Consider the following 23037-nt stretch of genomic DNA (forward strand, 5'->3'; position numbering starts at 1 on the left):
ATGATAAAGACTAAAAAAGACCAACCCGGTTTCTCCATCACCAACAATTTTTAATGCAGGACTGGATGGTATCTCTAACAGTTCTTGGGCAGTTCTGCGCTCAGGGTCTGCAGCACCTGGTTGCAAGCAGCCCCCTGAATCCAACGGCCCTTTCCTCTCTGCACACTCTCGTCCAACCCTGGGGCATCAGCCCGGCCACACTCATGCCAGGCGCCGTGGCTGCATCTCTGGGGCATGTGCCTCTTTGAGAGCCCCGTTGAAGCTCTAGTCCGTTTGAACATGCAACTTCGTCCAATGGGCAGTGGGTGGCGTTGATATTTGCCCAGGGGGTATTGCTGAACTCCACATTTCTATTAATCCCTGGCCCTCCAAGCCCAACTGGTCTAAGGAACCTGGCTGGGCAGTAGCGGATTATCCAATGGACCGATGGATCCTGTGCCCAGGGGCTCTGGTCAATTGGGGGCCCCTGGAAAATTTGATGTCCCACTCCAACGGAAATCCGAGAGACCTGGCAGAAGCACTGGGTGGGGTGCGGGAAGCCCCAAAGCCCGGACCCCCACTGCAGCCTTCGGACTGGAGGGCTCTTGCTCCCTGCCGAGGCGTCAGGGTTAGTGGTCAGAGCAGGGGAGGGGTGACTCAGTGGGAGGGGAGTGGGGTCTAGTGGGTTAGAGAAGCTGGGGGCCTGGGAGCTAGGGCTCCTGGGTTCTATCCCCGGCTCTGGCAGGGGAGTGAGGGCTAGTTTTAAAGCAATGGCTGTTTCTTAGGTGGTATCTTTGCTAAGACAGTGTCCGAATGATCATTTCCATTTATGGTTTGCAGCTTCTCCATCTCAGAGAGCAGGCGGAGGTGGAGCGTGTAGAAGACAGAGTTAAGGGGAGTGACCTTAATACACAGGGAAGCACAGACTCACGGATGCATTGCTGGGCAAACACAGACCATCTGAGTCTCTCTCTGTGCTGGGTCCTGCGCTGCCTAGGTGAGTCGAAACAATGGACAGGGGCCCCTCGTTGTGTCTGAAGGGGAATTTCTTTGCTAATCCTACCCAGAAGCCACAGACATTTGCTATTACCAAGGCAAACTGTGGGACTCCCTGCCACTGGGTATTAGTGGGCTTAGCCTGTGGGATTCCCTGCCACTGGGTATTAATGGGGTTAACATGGGGACTCAATAGACAGAGTTGTTAGGTTAGATCTGTGACCTGGGTGAATTTTTCTCCCTTTGTTTCATGTTAATCAAATGAGGTATTCCCCATTTATGAATCTCTAAGCCACGGGTCACTCCCACAGCCCAGGAGTTCTGACCTCCCACCCCTTCTCAACCCCTCCCCACTCCCAGAACTGGGGATAAAACCCAGGGGTCCTGGCTCCCACACCCCCTTCTCCAACCATTAGGCCATTCTGCAGAGCACAGAGGTCGCCAGTCTAACAAGTCTGTGAGGGGCACATTCTGGGACAGTGGCAATAGCCCAGAGGTCCCTAATGCAGAGCTGCAGCCCGGCTGTGGGGTAGAGAAGCAGCTCGGTGTCTTGAGGCTTCCTGTGTTACAGTGAGGCTGAGAAGGACCCTGTGCGCTCTCATGAATCAGGGTGTAGCAGCAGTTCCTGTGACAGGCAGATGAGAACAAGGTGGGTGGGGGTGGGGTGGCTTTTTCTACCTTGTAGCAGTGAGTTCCACAGGCATCAGCTCCAGCATGCTAGGAGCCAACAGCACCGATCCCCACCTCCCTTGGCCAGCCAGTCCTAGGCCCTGAAACCAGATGAGAGTCGGTGCCTCCTAGTGGGGAAAGGCCCTGTGTCCCATTCCCTGCCCCACTGAGCCAACCGTCCCTCCAGGTCACAGCCAATGTGATGTTCTCTGCAGAGCTGTAACTTGATCTATTAGACAATTGTCTCCTTCCTCACTCGCCGCACATCTGCTGTCCCTCTTTCCCTTCCCTGCTGCCCACAGCTCTATCTTGTAGCAGTGAGTTCCTCTGGCCATGGTCTGTTGCTGAGAATACCCAGCCTGGACATTCTGGAGGACCAGAGGGTGCCCAGAGAGGTCCCCTCTGTTATTTCTCCCTTCCTCTTCTTCCACTCTCCCTTTTCCCCTCCTTTGTCATCCCTTCCAACCCCTCCTCTGTCTCTCCCCAGGGCACCATGGACCGAGGCAACATGACCCTCTCACCTGTAACCTGGACAAACTCCAGCCAGCCTCCAGCATCCATGAAGAGCACTAACCTGGCCATTGCTGTGTTGCTCTTTGCTACCTTCCTAGTGGGTGTGGTGGGGAATGGGCTGTACCTGTGGGTGCTGGGGCTGAAGATGAGGAGGACGGTGACCACGCTGTGGTTCCTCCACTTGGTCTCCTGTTCTCTCCTCTTTACCCTGATTCTCCCTTTCTTCACTGTCCATGTTCTCCTTGGTTTCCACTGGGTCTTCGGCATGGCCATGTGCAAGGTCCTCAGTGCCTGCACTCACCTGGGCATGTTCTCCTCTGTCTTCCTCCTTGCCCTCATCAGCCTGGACCGCTACACCCTCACCTGCCACCCAGTCTGGTCCCGGCGTCACCGCACCATGTCCCGGGGCAGGAAGATGGTCCTGGGTGTGTGGCTGGCCTCCTTCACCCTTAGTGCTCCCTACCTGGCTTTCCAGGAGACCTGGGAGAAGGAGGGGGGCAAGGTCATTTGCACCACTTATTACATCCTCTCCAGAGACCAGGACAGAGCTGAGATGCAGGCCTGGAGGATACACATGTATGTTGTGCTGTTCGTGGTCCGGTTCCTGCTGGGCTTTCTGCTGCCCTTCTGCATCATCGCCGGATGCTACGGCCGGATGGGGCTGGAGATGAAGGAGAAGGGGCTGGCACGGAGCAGGAAGCCCATCAAAGTCATGATGGCCGCGGTGGTGTCCTTCTTCTGTGGCTGGCTGCCCTACCACCTCTACCAGAGCTTGACGCTCATCAGAGATGTGCCACAATCATTGACTGATGCCTTCCTGCTTGTTAGCATCATCATGTTCTGCTTCAACGTCTGCTTCACTCCAGTCCTCTACCTCTTTGTGGGGCAGACGTTCCATCAGGTGCTCAGGACGTCCCTCTTCGCTCAGGTCAAAGCGGCTTTTCATGAGGATCTCGACAGCGATGTGTCTGGCCCAGATTCTAGAGGGAGAACAGGCGAGAAGCTAACTGCATGGAAGTAGAGAAAAACTTGAAGTCCTGCAAGATCTAGATACCTGTTAGTTTTAAACTGATTGGGTTCTAGGTATCTCAATATGTCCCAACTGAATAGAGTTTCTTTGGGTCTAGATTCGCAGCTGGCTCTAGATTCTCTTGTGTTCTATGTCTCGTGGCATATTATAATTGGCTCAGAGTCTGTCACGGAGGTCATGGATTCCGTGACTTTTTGTGAGCTCCGTGACTTCTACAGTGGCCGGTGCTGGCCCAGGGGCTGCCTGAGCCGGGTATCCCCTGGGCCAGCAGCAGCGGTTTGGGTGTGTGGGATGGGACTCAGGACTAGGGGAAGGGGTGGCGGATGCCGGGGGGGTACTTACTTTGGGATGGGGCCTTCCTGGCTCCCACTGGCATGGCCCTGCCACTCCTAGTCAGAGGAGGGGACAGGGAGCTCTGCACTACCTGCACCAACAGGCTCCACCCCTGGAGATCCCATTGGCTGTGGTTCCTGGCGAATGGGAGCTGTGCACCTGTGGATTGTGGTGGGAGCGGCGTGCGGAGCCCCCTGGCCCCTGTGCTGCCTAGGAGCTGCAGAGACACACAGAGGGGGGTAGGGAGCCGCTGCCAGCCCTGCCTCCCCCCCAGCATCAGCAGGGATCCCAGGCCAGCTCCCCCAGCACCTGCAGCACCTCTGGAATGCCCCCCCCCCAAGAGCACCCGTGGTCCCCTGCCCAAGCTTTAGTTAGGGGTATATAGTAAAAGTCATGCACAGGTCATAGGCCATGAATTTTTGTTTACTGCCTGTGACCTGTCCATGACTTTTACTAAAATTACTCATGACTAAAATGTAGCCTTAATTATAACCCCTTAGGGTCCAGAGGCTTCTAGATTCCTGTTTGGTTCCAGAAAGCTATCGCTGCCATGGATAGAAATAGTATAAAACTCCATGTGAGCCCAAGAGGCCTATATTAGGCTGACTCTGGAACTGTGTGTAGTTTTGGATGTCAAAATGCTTTTTCAATTGCATAAAAGTCCATGTATTCTAAATCTATCACTGTTGGTAGATCCTTATGGATTCCAAGCTTCTTAAAGCCTGGTAGGGTCCTTTGGGCTCTAGATTCCTGGTCAGTTCCAGAATCTTGCACTTGGGGATATGGTTTTTATACCCGGTGGTATTTCATAGGTTCTAGAATCCTGGCATTCTAGAACCTCAGGGGTTCGACCACTCTCAAACTTTAAAAACCAGTCTTTCTCGAACCTTGTTCATCCCAAGCATCTGGTATTAAAACTGATTTCATGGTGGGGTAACTCCCTTCCCCTCCTCCCACCAAATGGAATAACCAAATGTCACTGGTTACTTTGGGGCATGCAGAAAATGGGTCAGATTGTGAGCTGATGTAAATCAGCATAGCTCAGCTGAACTTATTTCAGGACTCCTGAGTTCTGTCCCCAGCTCTGGGAGGTGAGTGGGGTCTGGTGTGTTAAAGCATCCTAAATTGGGAATGGCTCATCTGATAGACTTGTGTTCAATGGCACAGAGTCCCCTAGGTTCATGCTGCTTGTGTTCGGTGGCAGGGAGTCCCACAGGTTAACCCTAATGATATCAAATTTCTGTGGCTTCTTATATTCGTAGATTCTAAGGTCAGAATTGACCATTTTAACCTTATAGTCTGACTTCCATATAACACAGGCCAGAGAACTTCCGCAACTAATTCCTACAGCAGATCTTGCAGAAAAATGCCCAACCTTGATTTAAAATAGCCAGTGAAGGTGATATGATACAGTGAAAATGATACAGTGAAGGTGAATCCACTGCAAACCTCAGTCAATGGTCCCAATGGTAAATTCCCCATGCTGTTAAAGACATGCACCTCATTTCCTGCCTGAATTTGTCTAACGTCAGCCTCCAGCTACTGGATCATGTTAGACCTTCCTCTGCTAGATTGATGAACCCACGGTCAAATATTTGCTCCCCATGGAAGTACTGACAGATGGGTATCAGGTCCCCGCTTAACTTTCTCTTTGTTAAGCTCCAGAGATGGAGCTCCTGGAGTCTCTCAGTCTCAGACTGTGTCTACACTGGGGGCAGTGCATAGAACTCAACATATCAGTCCAAAGGGAATTAAAACACTCCCCTTCTGGGGGCCAATTGATTAGGCCTGTGGCAGGGTGGACGAGGCCTTAAGGCCCCCTGCTGGAGGCCTTGCAGCCCTGCCACATCCTGACCCAGAAAAGGGCAGTGCAGAGGGTCCTCCAAGCTGCCTAGAGTGGCTGTGTGGGACACAGCCAATCAGAGAGGCTGCAGGGAGCAGCCAATCCAGGCCCAGCAGGCCCATATAAAAGGAACTGAGTGAAGTTCTTTGCTGGAGCTGGAGGAGTGTGGCTGGCCTGGGTGAGCTACAGGACTTTGGACAGAGCCCTGCTGGCAGAGACCAGGGGGAGCGAGAAGGAGCTCTGGGCTGGCTGCTGAGACTCAACCAGGACAAGCCCCTGAGGTGTGGGTGAAGAACATGCTGGGGCTCTGGGGAAGTGGCCCCGGGAATTGTAGCAGTGATACAGTTTATTTAAAGGCACAAGGCAGATGGCTGATATCGATCCGGTCCCTAGGCTGGGCTCTGGAGTCGTGAGTGGGCTGGGATCCCTCCACCCACTAGCCACTTGGAAAGTGGGCTGGACTCTTTGTGTACCCCAGAAGGTGGAACTGAACTCTTTTAGTGGCCTAGCAGGAGAGCTGGGGCCAGAAAGGCCCAGAGAAGGCAAAGACATCGCCTCCTGGGAGGGAGCCCTGGGGCACCACTCCATACCAGAGCAGGGACAATTTGAGAGAGCCCAGAAGGGGCTGGGGCCCAGAAGGGGAGCCAGTTTGAACCAGGGTGCTGTGATGGACTGAGGAGCGAGTCCAAGGAGAGAGCTGCAGATAGAGACATTCCAGAGGGCACTGAAACAGGCCTCTGTTGGACTTGTACCCTGGCCAGAGTTTGATTTGTATTTCACAAACAGACTGTGTGTGACTTCTCCGGAGGGCTGAGTTGCTGAGGACTCACCACAAAGCTCTGATCCGGGGGTGGGGGGGCACTGGTGATAGGCCACTGCCACCCCGTTACAAGGCCTGACACGCATCAGGCCTCCAGACAGCAACAAAAGACTCTGGCAGCGGGACACTACACTGCTAAAGTGAGGTGTGGAGGACACCGCATGCAAGTGCAGAGAGCTGCATTGGGTATATATCCCAAAAATCTGGGGTGTCTTTACTAACCTATGCTGGGCCTCCCAGTCCACATGGCTGCTTACACCTGGGCGAGCTGTCCAGGCAGCGTTCGTACTCTGTGTGCTCTTGTAAGCTGCGTAAGGCAGGTTTTCCACCCTTTTAATCCTTCTCTTGGCTCTTCTCTGACCCCTCTCCAATTGATCACCATCCCCCTAGGATTGTGGGCACCGGAACTGGACACAGGATGCTAGCAGGGCTCTAGAACATCCAGTTGTCTAGATCCTAGCAGGGAGTTTCTGGGGGTCAGGACTTCTGGGTTCTTTCCCGAGCTCTGGGAGGGGAGTGGGATCTAGTAGTTAGAGCAGGGGGCTGGGAGTCAGAACACCTGGGCTCTGTCTGAGCTTGTGGGAGGCGGGGAGTGGCCTCTAGTAGGTTAGACCAAGGTGGCCTGGGGCCAGGACTCCTGGGTTGTATCCCCAACTCTGGGAGTGGGTGGAGTCTGGTGGTTTGAGCGGTGGGGTGGTTGGGCATTGAGAAAAGAGAAGTGAAGGTTCCTGTTTCACCTACATGTTCTTGCTAAGTCCCTTGGTGAAGGAATTCATGGAAAGGCTGCCACTTCCTCTTCTAGCTTAAAACCCTCAGTGACTCGGAGCTCTCCCTGGCGCGTCCGTTGCACGGACCCTGGCCACGGAGCTGGGACCCAGAGACCCCCGACGGGAGCCCAACACGACTGGGAAAAGAGAGCCCCCAGTTGCACGGTATGCGACAACAAGGGTGAACTGTGGGGGGTGGGGTCTAGTTGGTGACCCCAGGGGATCTGCAAGTGCGGAGTCCTGGGTTCTTTACCTGGCTCTGGGAGGGGAGTGGGGTCTAGTGGTTAGAGCAGGAGGGAGGCGCCGGTAGCCCGATCTCCTGGGTTCTATTCTGTTTATAAAGTGGATTGTCTTTAGCTGGGTGGTGAAGGAGATACTGTTCTTCCACTACTGAGGCATGAGGGTCCCTATATCTCTGTCTGCCGCACTTTCTCCAAACTCTTTCTGTTCCTCTCTCCTACTCCAGGGATCTCCCCGGCCCTGACACTGCTATCGACCCCCGTGCCAGCACGGGAGCCATCTCTGGCCACCCCCAGGGAAGGTGGGAGGGGAAATCAGCTCACAGCTGCGAGTCTTCTTCTTTGCCATCATCCTGCCATAGGGGGCTGGACCTGCGGGGGCTGGGGCTGAAGATGAGGAGCACGGTGACCAGCCAGTGGTTCCTCTGCCTGGTTCTCAGCCTCCTGTTCTCCTCCTATTGTATACCGGTGTTTGCTGCAGCTCTGCTGGATGCAGCGTCCCCTGAGGGGAAACTCTCCATGTCCCTTTCCTCACGCCCCTGAGTCAGCCAAGCATCCAGATCAGAGCCACATCATTTTCTCTGTGTGGTTCTGTGTTTGACCCTCTAGACTATTTTCCCCTTCTCTGCTCCTCCCACTTGCATTGTCCTCCTTTCCCCTCTCCACCTGCCATCCAGTCTTGTAGCAGTGAGTTCCAGCAGTGAGGAAGGGTGCTGCAGAGTGAGCTCTGGCCACAAGGGGGCACTCAGGTAGCAGGCACCCTGTTACAGAGACCCAAGGGTAAATGCCACTCGTGTTCAGTGGCAGGGGATCCCATGGGTTAACCCTGATCGTGTCCAGTGGTGGCAGGTACCTTGAGTTAATGGCACCGGTGTCTAGTGGCAGGGGGTCCCCTGGCTTAGCCATCTTGAGGAATAGATCTTGTGATTGCTCTTCTGCTTCAGTGAGGGAAAACATCTATTTGGGACTTTCCCTTTCCTGAGTTGCACACTGGCAAAATGATTGTGTTTGCCACACCTCGGGCATCCGTGCCCACACACAGGACGGTTCCATATGGCTACGACTGCATTTCTAACAACCCTTTCTTGCTTCTGGCTTCTCTTGTTTTCATGGCTCTTGATGGTAGGCTTTTATGAGCAGCAGGATGCCCTCCAGCCCGTGACCGCAGGTCTGGGCGCTTACGAAAGGCGGATTTACACTGTAGCGTACGCACGTGGGTTTCTGGCTCACCTGGCCTTGTCGATCATCTTGCCGTGGTTTCAGCTGCCTGCTGTACGGCCTCCAGCTCATTCGAGGGGTTCAATTCGTCTCTGTCACTGTCCTAGCTCACACTGAGTTTCACACCATGCCACACACAGTCCTAATGCGGGAGTCCCCCGTGTCTCCACATTCACAAGATCACGCTGCTAGTTGTAGATTAATGTCGGACTGATTTATACTTTCCCCGTCTGGCTGACTTCCAGTGCAAAATTCCTGCCTCTCGGCCCACTTCTCCGCCCTGCACAGCCCCACCCCTTCTTCCTTAAGGCTTGTATATTTTTCTCTGCCACATTATCAAATTGAAAAGGAGGACTTGTGGCATCTTAGAGACCAATCAATTTATTTGAGCATAAGCTTTTGTGAGCTCCAGCTCACTTCATCGGATGCTGTAGCTCACGAAAGCTTCTGCTCAAATAAATGGGTTAGTCTCTAAGGTGCCACGAGTCCTCCTGTTCTTTTTGCGCATACAGACTAACATGGCTGCTCCTCTGAAAATTATCAAATTGAAACCTGTTCAGTTTCCTCTCCCACCTGCCACCTGGGGAAACCGAGCTGTTTGCAGCTGTTTGTCTCTTTGTCTGCACGCTGCCCCGCTCAAATCATGGCTTCCACTTTCTCCGGTTCTCTGGTGAGGTTCAACAAGGACAAGTGCAGAGTCCTGCACTGAGGACAGAAGAATCCCAGGCACCGCTACAGGCCGGGGACCGACTGGCTAAGCAGCAGTTCTGCAGAAAAGAACCTGGGGATTACAGTGGACGAGAAGCTGGATATGAGTCCCCAGCTCTGGGAAGCCCCAATTCCTGGACCCCCTCTGCAGCCCTGGGACTGGAGGATTCTTGCTCCCTGCCGAGGCCTCAGGGTTAGTGGTTAGAGCAGGGGAGGGTGACTCAGGACATCTGGGTTCTATCCCTGGCTCTGGCAGGGGAGTGGGGGCTAGTTTTAAAGTAATGCCTGTTTCTTAGGTGGTCTCTCCGCTAAGACAGTGTCCAAATTTATTCATTCATTTCCATTTATGGTTTGCAGCTTCTCCATCTCAGCGAGCAGGTGGACGTGGACCGTGTAGAAGACACAGAGTTAAGGGGAGAGACCTCAACACCCAGGAAAGCACAGACTCACGGACGCTTTGCTGGGCAAATACACACCATCTGAGTCTCTCTCTGCACTGGGTCCTGCGCTGCCCAGGTGAGTCGAGACGATGGGCAGCTCCCCTCATTGGGTCCGAAGGGGAATTTCTTTGTTAATCCTACCTAGATGCCACAGACATTTGCTGTTACCAAGGCAAACCAGTGGGACTACCTGCTACTGGGTATTAATGGGGTTAACATGAGGACTCAATAGGCAGAGGTAGCAGGTGGGGTCTGTGACATGGGTGATTTTTCTCTCTTGTTTCAGGTTAATCAGATGAAGTGTTCCCCATTTACGAAGCTCTAAGCCACAGGACCCCCCCCCCCCATGTCCCTCCCACAGCCCAGGAGTCCTGCCTCCCAGTCTGCGGCTCTAACGCACTAGACCTGACTCACCTGCCAGAGCCAGGAATAGAACCCAGGAGTCCTGGCTCCCAGTCTCCCCAGCTGTAACCATTAGGCCAGTCTGCAGAGCACAGAGGACACTGTGCTAACGAGGCCTGGGGAGGGGGGCTGCAGTCCCTGACAGAGACAATAGCCCGGAGGTCCCTGGTGCAGAGCTGCAGCATGGCTGAGGGGCAGAGAAGCAGGCTGGTGCATTGTGGCTTCCTGTGTTACAATGAGGGTGAGAAGGAGCCTGCATGCTCTCGAGTCAGGGAGTAGCAGCAGTTCCTGTGACAGGCAGAAGAGTACAAGAGGCGGGGAAGGATGGTTTTTTTTCCCCACCTTGTAGCAGTGAGTTCCACTGGCCCCAGCTCTTGCATGCTAGGAGTCAACACCCCCTATCCCTACCTCCCCGACCATGCTAGTCCCAGGCCCTGAAGCCAGATCAGAGTCAGCGCCTGCTAGTGGGAACAGGTCTCATGTGCTGGGCAGGAGTCTGCTTGGGAAATGGGTGACAAATTGGTTGGGGAGTTCATGAGATGCAGCCCTCTGAATGTGAGCTGCTGCTAAGATCCAAATCACACTGACACCCCCGTGTGTAGAGCAGCTGCCCTGAAAACCGGCACTCTGCAGTGGAGGCTGGGGTGGGGTTTGTGTGGCAGATGTGGGAGCGTTGGGTCAAGGCGCTCCCAGGATTCAGCCCCTCTCCCCAAAATATGAGCCGATTTCTCGTTTTCAGATTGTCAGGACGTTCTTGGTGCAGAGCCGGGGAAAAACCGAAGATTCAGGTCTTCCTGAAAGGCAGAGCACGTACAGCCCCTGAACTCGGCTATTGAACGAATGGGGGCTGGGACTGGTACAGAAATATTTCAGACGTTGCTCCGCTACTAAAGTGTTTGCACTTTGGCTCACAGGCAGTTCACACCTCTGCTGGCTGTGGCTCGCACAGGAACTCTCCAGTGAGTGACACACGCCCTGAGCTGTGCGCTGACGGGGGGCGGACCACAGGCACCGTTCTTAGTCTTTGCACCTAGAGATGAGGCGTGTGACGTTGTCCTCCCCCATCTTAGCACATCCAACCTGCCGTTTGTGAGCTGTCCCAGCTGGCTGGGCATTACTGGGGCTTTTTAGCTAGAACAGGAGGATGCAGCCTTTCACGGGAATCAGTTCACAATTCGATGCAGGGGTAAAACGTAGAGAATGCAGGAATCCTTGCTTTTATTCTTCACCTACCCTAACCACTGGACCCCACTTCCCTGCCAGGGATAGACCCCAGGAGTCCTGATTCCCAGCATCCCCTGCTCTAACCACTAGATGCCACTCCCTACCCAGAGCTGCAGATGGAAGCTTTGACTCCTGGGTTCTAACACCCCTACCCACTCCAACCACTAGATCCCACTCCCCTCCTAGAGCCAGGGATAGACCCCAGGAATCCTGGCTCCCAGCCCCCGCTGCTCTAACCCACCAGACCTTACCCCCCAACCAGAGGCAGTAGAAGTACTCAGTAGTTCTGAAGTGAAGTCAACAGATATACACTGTGTGACGAAGTGGGACTGTTCTTAATGTTTCCTCCAAATATTGTGGGGGTGCCTCAGTTTCCCCTATGTAGTTCTTAAGTATCTTGGTGGTGGGGTAAGGATGTATGATCATTGCAGAGCCCTAGAGGGCAGGTGTGTACAGGGGTCTGGACCCAGAGAATGGCCGACACCCTGTTTCCTGGCAACTGATGGCCTGGCCCTCCCCCCCTTGCAAGGTGAAAGCTGAAGGGTTGGAGAACAAAGGAATCAGGTGGCCACCTGGCCCAGGAAAGGAACAAAGCCCAGAGGAGGGAGGGCTGGGGGGAGTTTCAGTTTGGGGCTGGCTGGGACACGGAGTGAAGGGCAGACGTGGTTGTCTGGCTCACTGCCCCCCAAAATGGACCCAGCTGAGGGGTCCTGTTCTCTGCACCTACAAGCTCTGTGTAAGACCATGTTCCTGTCATCTAATAAACCTCTGTTTTACTGGCTGGCTGAGAGTCATGTCTGACTGCGGAGTCGGGGGCAGGACCCTCTGGCTTCCCCAGGAGCCCCGCCTGAGCAGACTCGCTGGGGGAAGCGCACGGAGGGGCAGAGGATGCTGAATGCTCCGAGGTCAGACCGGGAAGGTGGAAGCTGTGTGAGCTGTGTGTCCTGAAGACAGGCTGCTCACAGAAAGGAGACTTCCCCAGAGTCCTGACTGGCTTCATGGGGAGCAGTTCCAGAGCATTGCCCAGGGACTCCGTGACAACTGGTGGGAGCGGTGGGATGTACTGCACCCTGTGGGTGGCGCTTCCTGCAGTAAGTGACGGGGGAGCAGTAAAACGAAGGGGAACTGATGAGGACCAGGCGTGCTGAAGGCTGAGAGAGGAGTGGTTTCGGGGGGCGGTTAACCCCTGGGAGTGTGTGACCAGCGAGAAGAACTGTGCAGTAACAGGGTCCCCCGGATTGCAGTGAGCAGTCTCAGGGGCAGAGGAGTCTGCAGCTCGACCCTGGCAAAGAGGTGGTGACCTCGAGAAGGGCTGGCACACTAGGGGTTCTCCCTGGAAACCGTGGGGAGCTGAGAGCACACAGGCCTGTGAGTCCACAACAACTTGGGAGGAGCGGAGTGATGGCCTGTCCCCGTCTCCTTAAGAAGGACATTGTAACCCTGTGCAGAAAGAGAGGGTTGAGCGTTGGAAAGTTCACCAAAGCAGAGTTAATCGTGCAGCTGGAGGAGGATGACGGCTCTAAGGAACAGATTCCTGACCCCAAATGGGGCTACAGCAGGATCTGGGAGCAGCTGGAGTGGGAGCCAGGCACCCCCAAGACTCCTGTCCCCGACCAGACGGGGGTCTTCACGATCGGGTTCCCCATCTAGGGATCAGAGACGGACGGGATTGAAGCTGAGTCCAAGAGAGCAAGAGGACCGTGGGAGACAGCGAGAGCCCGAGAAAGAGCTGCAGAAGCAGCAGCAGCATGAACTGGCGGTGGTGGGGTGGAGAGGCCTAGGGGACCTCCCCGGGGTGAGTGGGGATAGACCCTGGGGGGCCAGTTCCGCAGGGAACCTCGAGACTAAATTGCTGCCCCTAGTTAAGGGGGGGGGTGTGGATGCCACCTCACTGCCTTTGAGCAGGCTGGCGATTTGAATGAAGGGGACCCTGCGGAAAAGCCCCGGTGTCTAGCTCCCTTGCTGGGTCCCAAGGCCGCAGACTCCGTCAACCAGAGGGGTGGGGAGGTGGACAGGCTCCCACTCCTGACCCCAACCTATCTGTCTGTGTGGAGTTCCCTGGGGCCAGGCCCCGCGGACCCCCAGTGGGAGCGGAAGGGGATGGTCAATGGGGAGACATTCCTGGGGTGGCGAGATCCTGGGACAGAGACAACTGTTGTCAGGCCCTGGGTGGTGCAGCCTGAGATGCTGAGGGGCTGTGTGAGCTGGGTGAGGGTCCCAGGGACGAAGCCCCTCGCCCTGCCTATGTCCCAGATCCCGGTGCAGACCCAGGAGGGGTGGGGCTGGCTGGTCGTTGGGGTTCTCCAGGACACCAGCTGTGAGACCCTGTTGTGGGGTGACTGTGTCTGTTTGGGACAGGATCCAGGCCCTGCTCCTGTAACTGCCAAGGGTTTGAATTTGAATCCAGGGAACCAATCGGCAGAGAGGGAATGGTCAGTGAAAAGGCAGATGACCTGGCTGGCAACAGGGAGGAGCCGCTAGGCTTGGGCTACCTGCCTGCCTGTAACCAGACCCCTGGGGCTGAGTGGGACAGAGAGATGCTCCCTGCCCTCTTGCACACCGGAGAGGGGGCTCACGCTGGCTCTGATGCAGTGAGGAAAGCAGCGAGCTCGCTGCCTACCCCCACTGGGACAGCAAGGGCAGTGCTGAGCACAGTGGGAGCTGAGACCCCAGCTGAGTGGGGGGAGACACAGGCCGGGCAGGGGATCTGTGGGGAGTGGCAAGGTGCTGGGTAAGGAAAGTCTGGATGAGCCTAGGCAGCCTTGTGATCTGATGGCTGTGTCCAGTCAGCAGGGTGGGAAGGCGAGGAGAGTGGAAGATGAGAGTCCCTGGACCTTACCTGTTAGCTGGGTGGAGAATTGTGACAGTGAAGGAAATGTGCCTGTGTCTGTCTGGGGTATTGACTTGCCTATGGAGGGAGCTACCCCGGTCTCCAAGCAGTTGTCTCTGACCAGCCTTGTGTGCTGGGACAAAGGGAATGAGATCCCAACCTGTGTGTCTGGTAAAGGAGAAAGTGTGTCCAGCTCTTCTTGGTCTGTGGAGCAAACAGAACGGGCCTTTCAGCCTGTGATGGTTGAGGGTCGTGCAGTTGTCTCAGAGCTGGTTCTGGATTCAGCTAAAGCCCAGGAAGGGAAGGGTCCTAAGTTTCTATCTGTTCGGGAGAATGGCCCTGTAACTAGGTCGCATCCAGTTAGGGTCTATGTAAAATCCCAGAGACCAGACAATTCTGGTGTTTGTATTTTGCCTGTTGCTAGTGTGTTGTTGGGAAAGGGTGGAGCAACTCTGTCTAATCAGGGTGAGATCCTAGCCAGGGCACAAGGAGAGCATGAAGGTGTGTGATTGTGTTACCTACTGAGGGTGTGGAAACCTGTAGCAAGAAGGAAAAGATTCCTGAACTTGTGTGTGGCAAAGGGAAGGAGAATGCTTCTAACCTTTTATCTAGGAAGTCTGTACGTTGGCCTGAAAGGGGATTGTGTAGGAATCTGCCTGATGGGCCAGAGGTGATTCTGAATGTAAGGGAGACCCAGAAAGAGTCTGTTGTTGCTCAGGAAAGTCTTCCTCTAGAGCAAGCCCTTGGTAAAGAGGGTAAGAGCAGAATTTCTGGGAGGGGTGAATTGTTGCATAGAAAAGCCTTTGGGAAAGGAATCCTCATGGAGTCTTTGCAAGCAGTTTACTGCAACTGAAGGGTGTGAAAGTGATTTAATCAAGAAAGTTTCAGTTCCTAACAGCCAGAAATTTTCTGTTGTGAATGGATCCACTGACTGTCCTGTTGAAAGACCCAGTGTGGAGAGCTTTGAGAAGGTCTCAGATGAAGTGAACGCTGTTAAGAAAGTTAAACAGTCCGATAACTAATTGGCTGAGTTTGGCCAGCTTGTTGGGGAGAAGACCCAATCCCAGTTTGACCCCCTGGGGTTTTGGGGTGGCCAAAGGGCATGGGCTGCAGAAACCTTCCCACATGCGGCCTGCTAGTGCTATCGACCACCCCCGACCTAAGGGAGGGCTTGAAACTGGAAGGGCCTGGTGTAACTCCTACCAAGGAATGGGAGAGATGCTGGGGCATCCATGGGAACGTTGGTGGCTTCGAACTTCCCCAGGTCACCGGGTAAAGTGACCCCGCTCAGTTCGATCTCGAAGGTGGGGAGATGTGACGAAGTGGGACTGTTCTTAATGTTTCCTCCAAATATTGTGGGGGTGCCTCAGTTTCCCCTATGTAGTTCTTAAGTATCTAGGTGGTGGGGTAAGGGTGTATGATCATTGCAGAGCCCTAGAGGGCAGGTGTGTACAGGGGTCTGGACCCAGAGAATGGCCGACACCCTGTTTCCTGGCAACTGATGGCCTGGCCCTCCCCCCCTTGCAAGGTGAAAGCTGAAGGGTTGGAGAACAAAGGAATCAGGTGGCCACCTGGCCCAGGAAAGAACAAAGCCCAGAGGAGGAGGGGCTGGAGGGAGTTTCAGTTTGGGGCTGGCTGGGACATGGAGTGAAGGGCAGACGTGGTTGTCTGGCTCACTGCCCCCCAAAATGAACCCAGCTGAGGGGTCCTGTTCTCTGCACCTACAAGCTCTGTGTAAGACCATGTTCCTGTCATCTAATAAACCTCTGTTTTACTGGCTGGCTGAGAGTCACGTCTGACTGCGAAGTTGGGGTGCAGGACCCTCTGGCTTCCCCAGGAGCCCTGCCTGAGCGGACTCGCTGGGGGAAGCGCATGGAGGGGCAGAGGATGCTGAATGCTCCGAGGTCAGACCCAGGAAGGTGGAAGCTCTGTGAGCTGTGTGTCCTGAAGACAGGCTGCTCACAGAAAGGAGACTTCCCCAGGGTCCTGACTGGCTTCATGGGGAGCAGTTCCAGAGCATCGCCCAGGGACTCCGTGACACACTGCTTTACACAAGCTGAGACTCTCGCCTGTTTACTCCATTGCCTTATTGACTTTCAGCTTAGTCTCCCGAATTTTTTTGCAATTTTTTGTGCTTCTAGTTTTTGGGATGTTTCCCAGCTGAGCACCCTTAAAGAGACCTGATTTTCGACAGGGAAGGTGCTTGACACTTTGTGAACATCAGACCACTCAACTCGGAAACACCCAAAACCTTGAAGCTCCAAGCATGACCAGCCACTTTGGCAAACTTAGATCCCCAGCCCTTTGCACAAGAGTCTTGTGCCATAAAACTCCAAGTAACACTCCTTCCAGAGCTGGGACCTTCCCTAGATGCCCAGTGTGACAGGTTGCCCCATTAGGATATCACCAGATGTGCTGAGATACCACTGAGCCTGCCTGTTATGCCAACCTGGGCACCCTTTTTACCGGTCTTGCTGAGCCAAGCGATTAAGCTTCCTCCAGCACACACACAGGCAGGGCCACACCAAACTGCAGAACAAAACAGACACTGAGATCAGCTCTGGGAAGCCTCAGCTTAAGGGACTTGCCCCAGCACTCAGGTATCCACCTCCCTTGGAGTGCAGACCCAAAGGTATATTATGAAATCCACCTCCTCCCTCAATGTGGAGGAGGGTATGCACAGCCTCTTCCCCCCACCCGCCCCGCCCAGTCAGTTATGAAATGTACAAATTGAGTTATATTATGAACAAGAAATAAGTTTATTAACTACAAAAGGTGAATTTTAAGTGAATATAAAAGACCAAACAAAGCAGATTCCTGAGCAAATAAAACAAAATAAGCTCAATATACTTAAGAAACAGGTTACAAATTTCAGAGTAACAGCTGTGTTAGTCTGTATTCGCAAAAAGAAAAGGAGGACTTGTGGCACCTTAGAGACTAACCAATTTATTTGAGCATAAGCTTTCGTGAGCTACAGCTAAATAAATTGGTTAGTCTCTAAGGTGCCACAAGTACTCCTTTTCTTTTTGAGCTTACAAATAGTAACCTGTAATTTCTTATCCTAAATGTTCTTTTTGGCTGGTTTCAAAGTTTCTGTGGTTCAGAGTTTCAGTTACATTTCTTTTCAGATTGGACCCCTCTCTGTCTGGACTCTCCCTGCCCCGCCTTCCCTTCAGGTGGCTTTACCGGTCTTTCTTCTTGGGCAGATAGGCCGTAGAGAGGAGGAATTACGTTTGCCTTCCTTTCGACCCTTAAATAGGATTTACATGATGCGGGAATCCTTTGTTTCCCAAACTTGACCCCCTCTTGCCTTCCGGTGGAAAGTTACAAAAAGTCCCAGGTAATGTTTAGCATCAGGTGTCAAGACCACTGACGTAGTAGTGTCACAGTTAGGTCCCTGGAAGCCTCCCAGGAGGGAGAGAGATTAGTATCTTCATAGCTTAGTTGTTCCTTCCTGATGGCTTATCACATTTGATGGCCTGTCGTCTGGCAGGTGTCTTCCGAATACACACCCAGATCCAAAGAATCTGGAACCTGTTCAATTCTATATGGTTTGAAAACACTCCGGAATCCAATGGGATCCTAGCTCCAGTCAGGAATCTGGAACTCATGGACCCTATTGAGTGTAAACACATTGAGAGATTTAAAACAAAGATTCCAGAGCCAGCCAATGATGCAGATCCCATGAGAATCAGTTAGGTTCGAATACATTGAGAGACCTAAAACAAATGAGATTCTGGAACCAGCTAGTGATCTGGAATACCCTTGAACACACACTAAGTTTCATAACATTGAAAGACCAAGAACAAATGAGGTTCAAGAGGTGGATAATAATCTAGATTCTTTAAAGACCTATTGATGTTGAAAAGATTGAGAGACCTAGAACACATGGGATTCTGCAGGTGACAAGGAACCTGGAATCCCAAGGACACTGCTCGGTTTATAAATATTGAAATACCGGGAACCCATCACATTTTAGTTCAATCAGGGATGAAGGAACAGGTGGGATGACAAGTTTCCAGTGTTCTCTTACTCCAGGCACTTTCAGTCCATCTCCAGTTCTGGTCCCTCAACTTCTGTCCCTTGTTTCCCACTGGGCTCAGGTGCTTCGCTGCTGAGATCATCAATGAAAGCTGCCTTGACCAGAGTCATGAAGGACATCCGGAGCACCTGCCAGAACATCTCCCCCACAAAGATGTAGAGGACAGGGATACAGAAAGTGTTGAAACACGTCAGGAGGGTGTAAATAAGCAGGAAGGTGCTCGTGAATGACACCAGCAACGCATTCTCGTAGAGCAGCAGGCCGTGGCAGAGGTGGTAGGGCAGCCAGCAGACGAATGACACCACGGCAGTTACCATGACTTTGAAAGGCTTCCTGCTCCGCGCCAGCCCCCTCTTCTTCATCTACAGCCCCGTCCAGCCATGGCATCCCACGTTTGTGCAGAGGGGCAGCAGGAAGCCTATCAGGAACTGCACCCTGAACAGAACAAGATGGAGACGTGTCCTCCAGGCCTGCGTCTCGGCTCTGTCCCCCTCTCCAGAGAAGGTGTAACTATTCGTGCAGACAACCCTGATCCCTCCATCTCCAGGAGCTCCCGGAAACCCAGTTAGGGAGCACTGAGGGTGAAGGAGATCAGTTGCGAACAGCTTCCTGACCTGGGCCACGCTGGGGTGATGCCGGGACCCAACAGGGCGGCAGGGGAGAGTGCAGTGGTCCAGGCTGGTGAGGGTGAGGAGGAAGATGCAGAGACCATGCGCAGGGAGAGGCAGGCGTTGAGGAGCTCGCACATGGCCGTGCCGAAGACCCAGTGGAAACCCAGGCAGAGGTAGACGCGAACAGAGTTATAAAGCAGGGCGTGAGCAGGTAGGGGAGCACGAGATGGAAGGAGAAGAGGGAGGTCACCATCATCCTCGGCCCCAGAACCCACAGGCACAGCCCACAGCCAGCAATCCCAGCAGGGGATGCCACAAGCAGCTGCCACTTGACTTCCCTTCCCGACAAGCTGGGGGTTGCTCCCATTGGCTGCTGGGCTGGCTGGGAAGGTGGAGGAGCCATGAATTGTGGGATGGCCAGGAAGGGGGAGTTGCCATGAGGGGCTGGGCTGCCTGGGAAGGCAGAGGGGCCATGAGGGGCTGAGCTGCCTGGGAAGGTGTAGGAGCTGTGAGGGGTCGGGCTGTCTGGGAAGGCGGAAGGGCGGTGAAGGGCCTGGCAGTGGAGGGGCTGGGCCAGTCGGGAACTGGAGGGGCCGGGTTGGGTGGGAAGTGGAGTGACCATGATGGGTCAGGCCAGTCAGGAAGGTGGAGGGGCCGTGAGGAATCAGGCTGGTCGGGAAGGCGGAGGGGCTGTGAGGGTTCGGGCTGCCCAGGAAGGCGGAGGTGCCATGAGAGACCTGGCTGGTTGGGAAGGCAGAGGGGCCGTGAGACCCTAAGGAGGTGTGGGAAGAACACAAAGGGAATTGGAGAAGAGGGAGAGAGCGACAGAAGCGTGGAGCCCTAACGCTGACAATCCCTGCATTTCATTCTCTTCCCTGCACAAACCGGCAAGTCCCCCAGCCCGATACAGGGAGAACCAGGAGTCCTGGCTCACAAAACCCATGCCCCCTGATCTATCTCACTGGACCCCATCCCTTCCCAGAGCCATGGATAGAACCCCGAAGTCCTGGCTCCCACCCCACTCTAACTCACTAGATCCCATTCTCCACACACAACTGGGGATAGAACCCAGGAGTCCTGGCTCCCAGTTAGCCACTCTAACCACTAGATCCCACTCCCCTCAGAATTCAACCTTGGTCCTGTGTACCATGCCATTGGGGGCTGTTTTCCCACTGGCGCTGGGTTCCTGTCGGAGATCTCAGGGTCCCAGCTCCGAGGATGGGGGCCTGTGTAACAAACACTCTGGGGAGGGCTGGGTGTGACTGAGATTTTATCTAGAACAGGAAGGGGCCGCATTTCACATGAGTTGTCTCACCCAGGGACGTACCCACAACATGTAGATAACATAGGTCCCATCACAGCTATTGACCTGCTCTAACCACTAGACCCCACCCCCCATCCCAGAGCTGAGGACAAATCCAGGAGTCCTGGCTCCCAGTCCCCCCGTCCCCACTCCAAACCACTAGACCCCCCACTCCTCGGCTGGGAGTTGCATCATTTGTGACTCAGCGTTTGTGTTGAGCTAACAGCGCTGGGTTATCTCTGGATTGTGGTGCAGCCCGTATCAGGAAAGGACTTGTGCAAAATACAGGCCCTTCCTCTTCATAGGGGCACGCCTCAATAGATGAGCTTCTGGCCAAGCATCTAGTTCATTACAGCAGGGGGGCTGGGAGCCAGGACTCCTGCGTTCTAGGCCAGGCTCTGGGAGGAAGTGGGGGCCACTTTTAAAGCAATGGTTGTTGCTTAGGAGATTTCGCTGCTAAGACAGTGACGGATGATCATTTCCATTCATGGTTTGCAGCTTGTGGATCTCAGGGAGTAGGTGGGGGTGGAGCATGTAGAAGACACAGAGTTAAGGGGAGTGAACTCAACACACAGGGGAGGGCTCCGGCGTGCTGGGGACAGACTCACGGACGCTTTGCTGGGCAAACACACACCATCCAAGTTTCTCTCTGCGCTGGGTCCTGCGTTCCCCAGGTGAGTCGAGACGATAGGCAGAGGCCCCTGGTTAGGTCTGAAGGGAAATTTCCTTTCTAAAACCACCTAGAAGCCACAGAAATTTGCCACTGTCAAGGAAAACCAGGAGGACTCCCTGCCACTGGGTATGAGCAGGGCTAGGCTGTGAAACTCCCTGCCACTGGGTGTCAGTGGGGATAGCCCAATAAACTCCCTGCCACTGGGTAGCACTGGGGTTAGCCTGGAGCATTCAACAGACAGAAGTAGGAGGTGAGATCTCTGACATGGGTGAATTTTTCTCTCCTTTTCACCTTTAATCTGATGAGGTGTTTCCCACTTATGAAGCTCTAAGACCACGGACCCCACATCCCTCCCACAGCTCAGGAGTTCTGACCCCCATCCCCGCACCCCATTCTAAGAACCGAGGAGAGAAACCAGGAGTCCCAGCTCCCACCCCCCTTCTTTAACCATTAGGCCATTTTGCAGAGGAGAAAGAACTCCAATCTAACAAGGCCATGGGGGGCGCTGTCCCAGGTAGAGGTAAGAACCCCGAGGTTCTAGACCCAGTTGGGAATCTAGAACCCATAGACTTTGAGTTTGAACACATTGAGAGGCTTACAAGAAATGAGATTCCAGAGCCAGCTAGTGATTCAGAATCCAAGAGAGTCATTTAGGATAGAATACATTGTGCAGGGCTGGCAGCAAGGCGGGGGGCAGAGAAGTAGGTCAGTGGATTGAGGCTTTCTGTGTTATAATGAGAATGAGAAGGACCCTGCCCACTCTCACAAGTCAGGGTGTAGCATGAATTCCTGTGACAGGCAGATGAGCACAGAAGGTTGGGAGTGGGGTGGCTTTTTCCAGCTTGTAGCAGTGACTTCCACCATCACCAGGTCCTGCATGCTAGGAGTCAACAGCACCGATCCCTCCCTCCCTGAGCCAGCTAGTCCCTGCCCTGGAGACAGGTTGGAGCTGGCAATTGCTAGGGAGGAAAGGCCCTGTGTCCCATTCCCCACTCCTCTGTGCCAGCCCGTCATCAAGATCACAGCAATGTGGTATTTTCAGCTTCGCTGTGTATTTGACCTACCAGATTGTCCCCTTTCCCCACTCCGTCCAAGTCTGCTATCCCTCTTTTCCTCCTCTGCGGCCCATAGTTCTGCCTTGTAGCAGGGAGTTCCACCGGCTATAGCCCAGTTGCTGAGAATACCCAGCCTGGATATTCTGGAGGACCAGAGCGTACCGAACTATGTCCTGTCCAATAGTGTGCTCCTAACCCCCTCTGTTATTTCTTCACTCTTCCTCTTCCACTGTCCCATTTCCTGTCTTTTGTCATCCCTTCCAACCCCTCTTCTGTCTCTCCCCAGGGTACCATGGACACGACTCTCCCACCAACCACTGGGGAAAATTCCAGCCAGACCCAAGCAGCTGCGAGCTCCGCTCACCTGGCCTCTGCAGTGTTGCTCTTCACCACCTTCCTGGTGGGTGTGGTGGGGAACGGGCTGTACCTGTGGGTGCTGGGACTGAAGATGAGGAGGACGGTGAACACGCTCTGGTTCCTCTCCCTGGTCTCCTCTCACCTCCTTCTCACCCTGCTGATCCCCTTCTTCATCGTCTCCCTCCTCATGGGTTTACACTGGGTCTTCGGCACAGCCATGTGCAAGATCCTCAATACCTGCATCTCTCTGGGCATGTTCTCCTCTGTCTTCATTCTCACCCTCATCAGCCTGGACCGCTACACCCTCACTCACCACCCAATCTGGTGCCGGAATCACCGCACCGTGCCCTGGGCTGGGAAGCTGGTTGTGGGCGTGTGGCTGGCCTCCTTCTGTATCAGCACTCCCTACCTGGCTTTCCGGGAGACCCGGGTGTTGGACGGGGGCAGAATCATCTGCATTAACAATTACACCCTCTCCAGAGACTGGAATGGAGCCGAGCCACAGGGGCTGGGGAGACGGGTCCATGTGGCTGTCTTCACAGTCCGGTTCCTGCTGGGCTTCCTGCTGCCATTCTGTATCATCACGGGATGCTATGTCCATGTTGGGCTGAAGATGAAGGAGAAGAAGCTGACGTGGGCTGGGAAGCCCTTCAAAGTAATGGTGGCCGCGATGGTTTCCTTCTTTCTTGGCTGGCTACCCTACCACCTCTACCACGGCTTGAAGCTCTCCAAGAAGGAGGTGCCAGAGTCAGTGACAGGCACCCTCTTGGTCATTTACACCTTCACGTCCTGCTTCAATGCCTGCTTCACCCCCATCCTCTATCTCTTTGTGGGAGAGAAGTTCTGGCAGGTCTTCAGGACGTCTTTTCTCACTCTGGTCAAAGCGGCTTTTGTCGACGATCTCGGCAGCAGTGCCTCCGAGTCTAGTGGAAGATATGAGAACGCACAACAGGTGTCAAGGTTCCTTCCCCACTCTGAACTCTAG

General features: G+C 54.2%; 2 protein-coding genes and 1 pseudogene across 2 annotated transcripts; 2 read left to right on the plus strand and 1 right to left on the minus strand.

The window, feature by feature from the left end:
* The first annotated feature begins 797 nt into the window (after window positions 1-797).
* LOC140902963 (putative G-protein coupled receptor 33) lies at window positions 798-3178 on the plus strand. The gene is made up of 2 exons (XM_073323544.1): window positions 798-976; window positions 2132-3178. The coding sequence occupies exon 2, from the start codon at window positions 2138-2140 to the stop codon at window positions 3176-3178; it is 1041 nt and encodes a 346-aa protein (XP_073179645.1). The 5' UTR covers window positions 798-976; window positions 2132-2137.
* A 14877-nt stretch (window positions 3179-18055) lies between these two features.
* Window positions 18056-19067, minus strand: LOC140902964 (putative G-protein coupled receptor 33; annotated as a pseudogene).
* Window positions 19068-20443: 1376 nt separating this feature from the next.
* On the plus strand, window positions 20444-23037 carry LOC140902861 (putative G-protein coupled receptor 33). Its single transcript, XM_073323433.1, has 2 exons — window positions 20444-20641; window positions 21982-23037. Exon 2 carries the CDS (start codon window positions 21988-21990, stop codon window positions 23035-23037), a length of 1050 nt encoding a protein of 349 aa, XP_073179534.1. The 5' UTR covers window positions 20444-20641; window positions 21982-21987.

This window comes from Lepidochelys kempii, chromosome 24 (genome assembly GCF_965140285.1).
Source record: "Lepidochelys kempii isolate rLepKem1 chromosome 24, rLepKem1.hap1, whole genome shotgun sequence".
NCBI lineage: Eukaryota > Metazoa > Chordata > Testudines > Cheloniidae > Lepidochelys > Lepidochelys kempii.

Coding starts and splice junctions, on each gene's coding strand:
- LOC140902861 (XM_073323433.1), top strand. CDS start 21,988: ATGGACACGACTCTCCCACCAACCACTGGGGAAAATTCCAGCCAGACC.
- LOC140902963 (XM_073323544.1), top strand. CDS start 2,138: ATGGACCGAGGCAACATGACCCTCTCACCTGTAACCTGGACAAACTCC.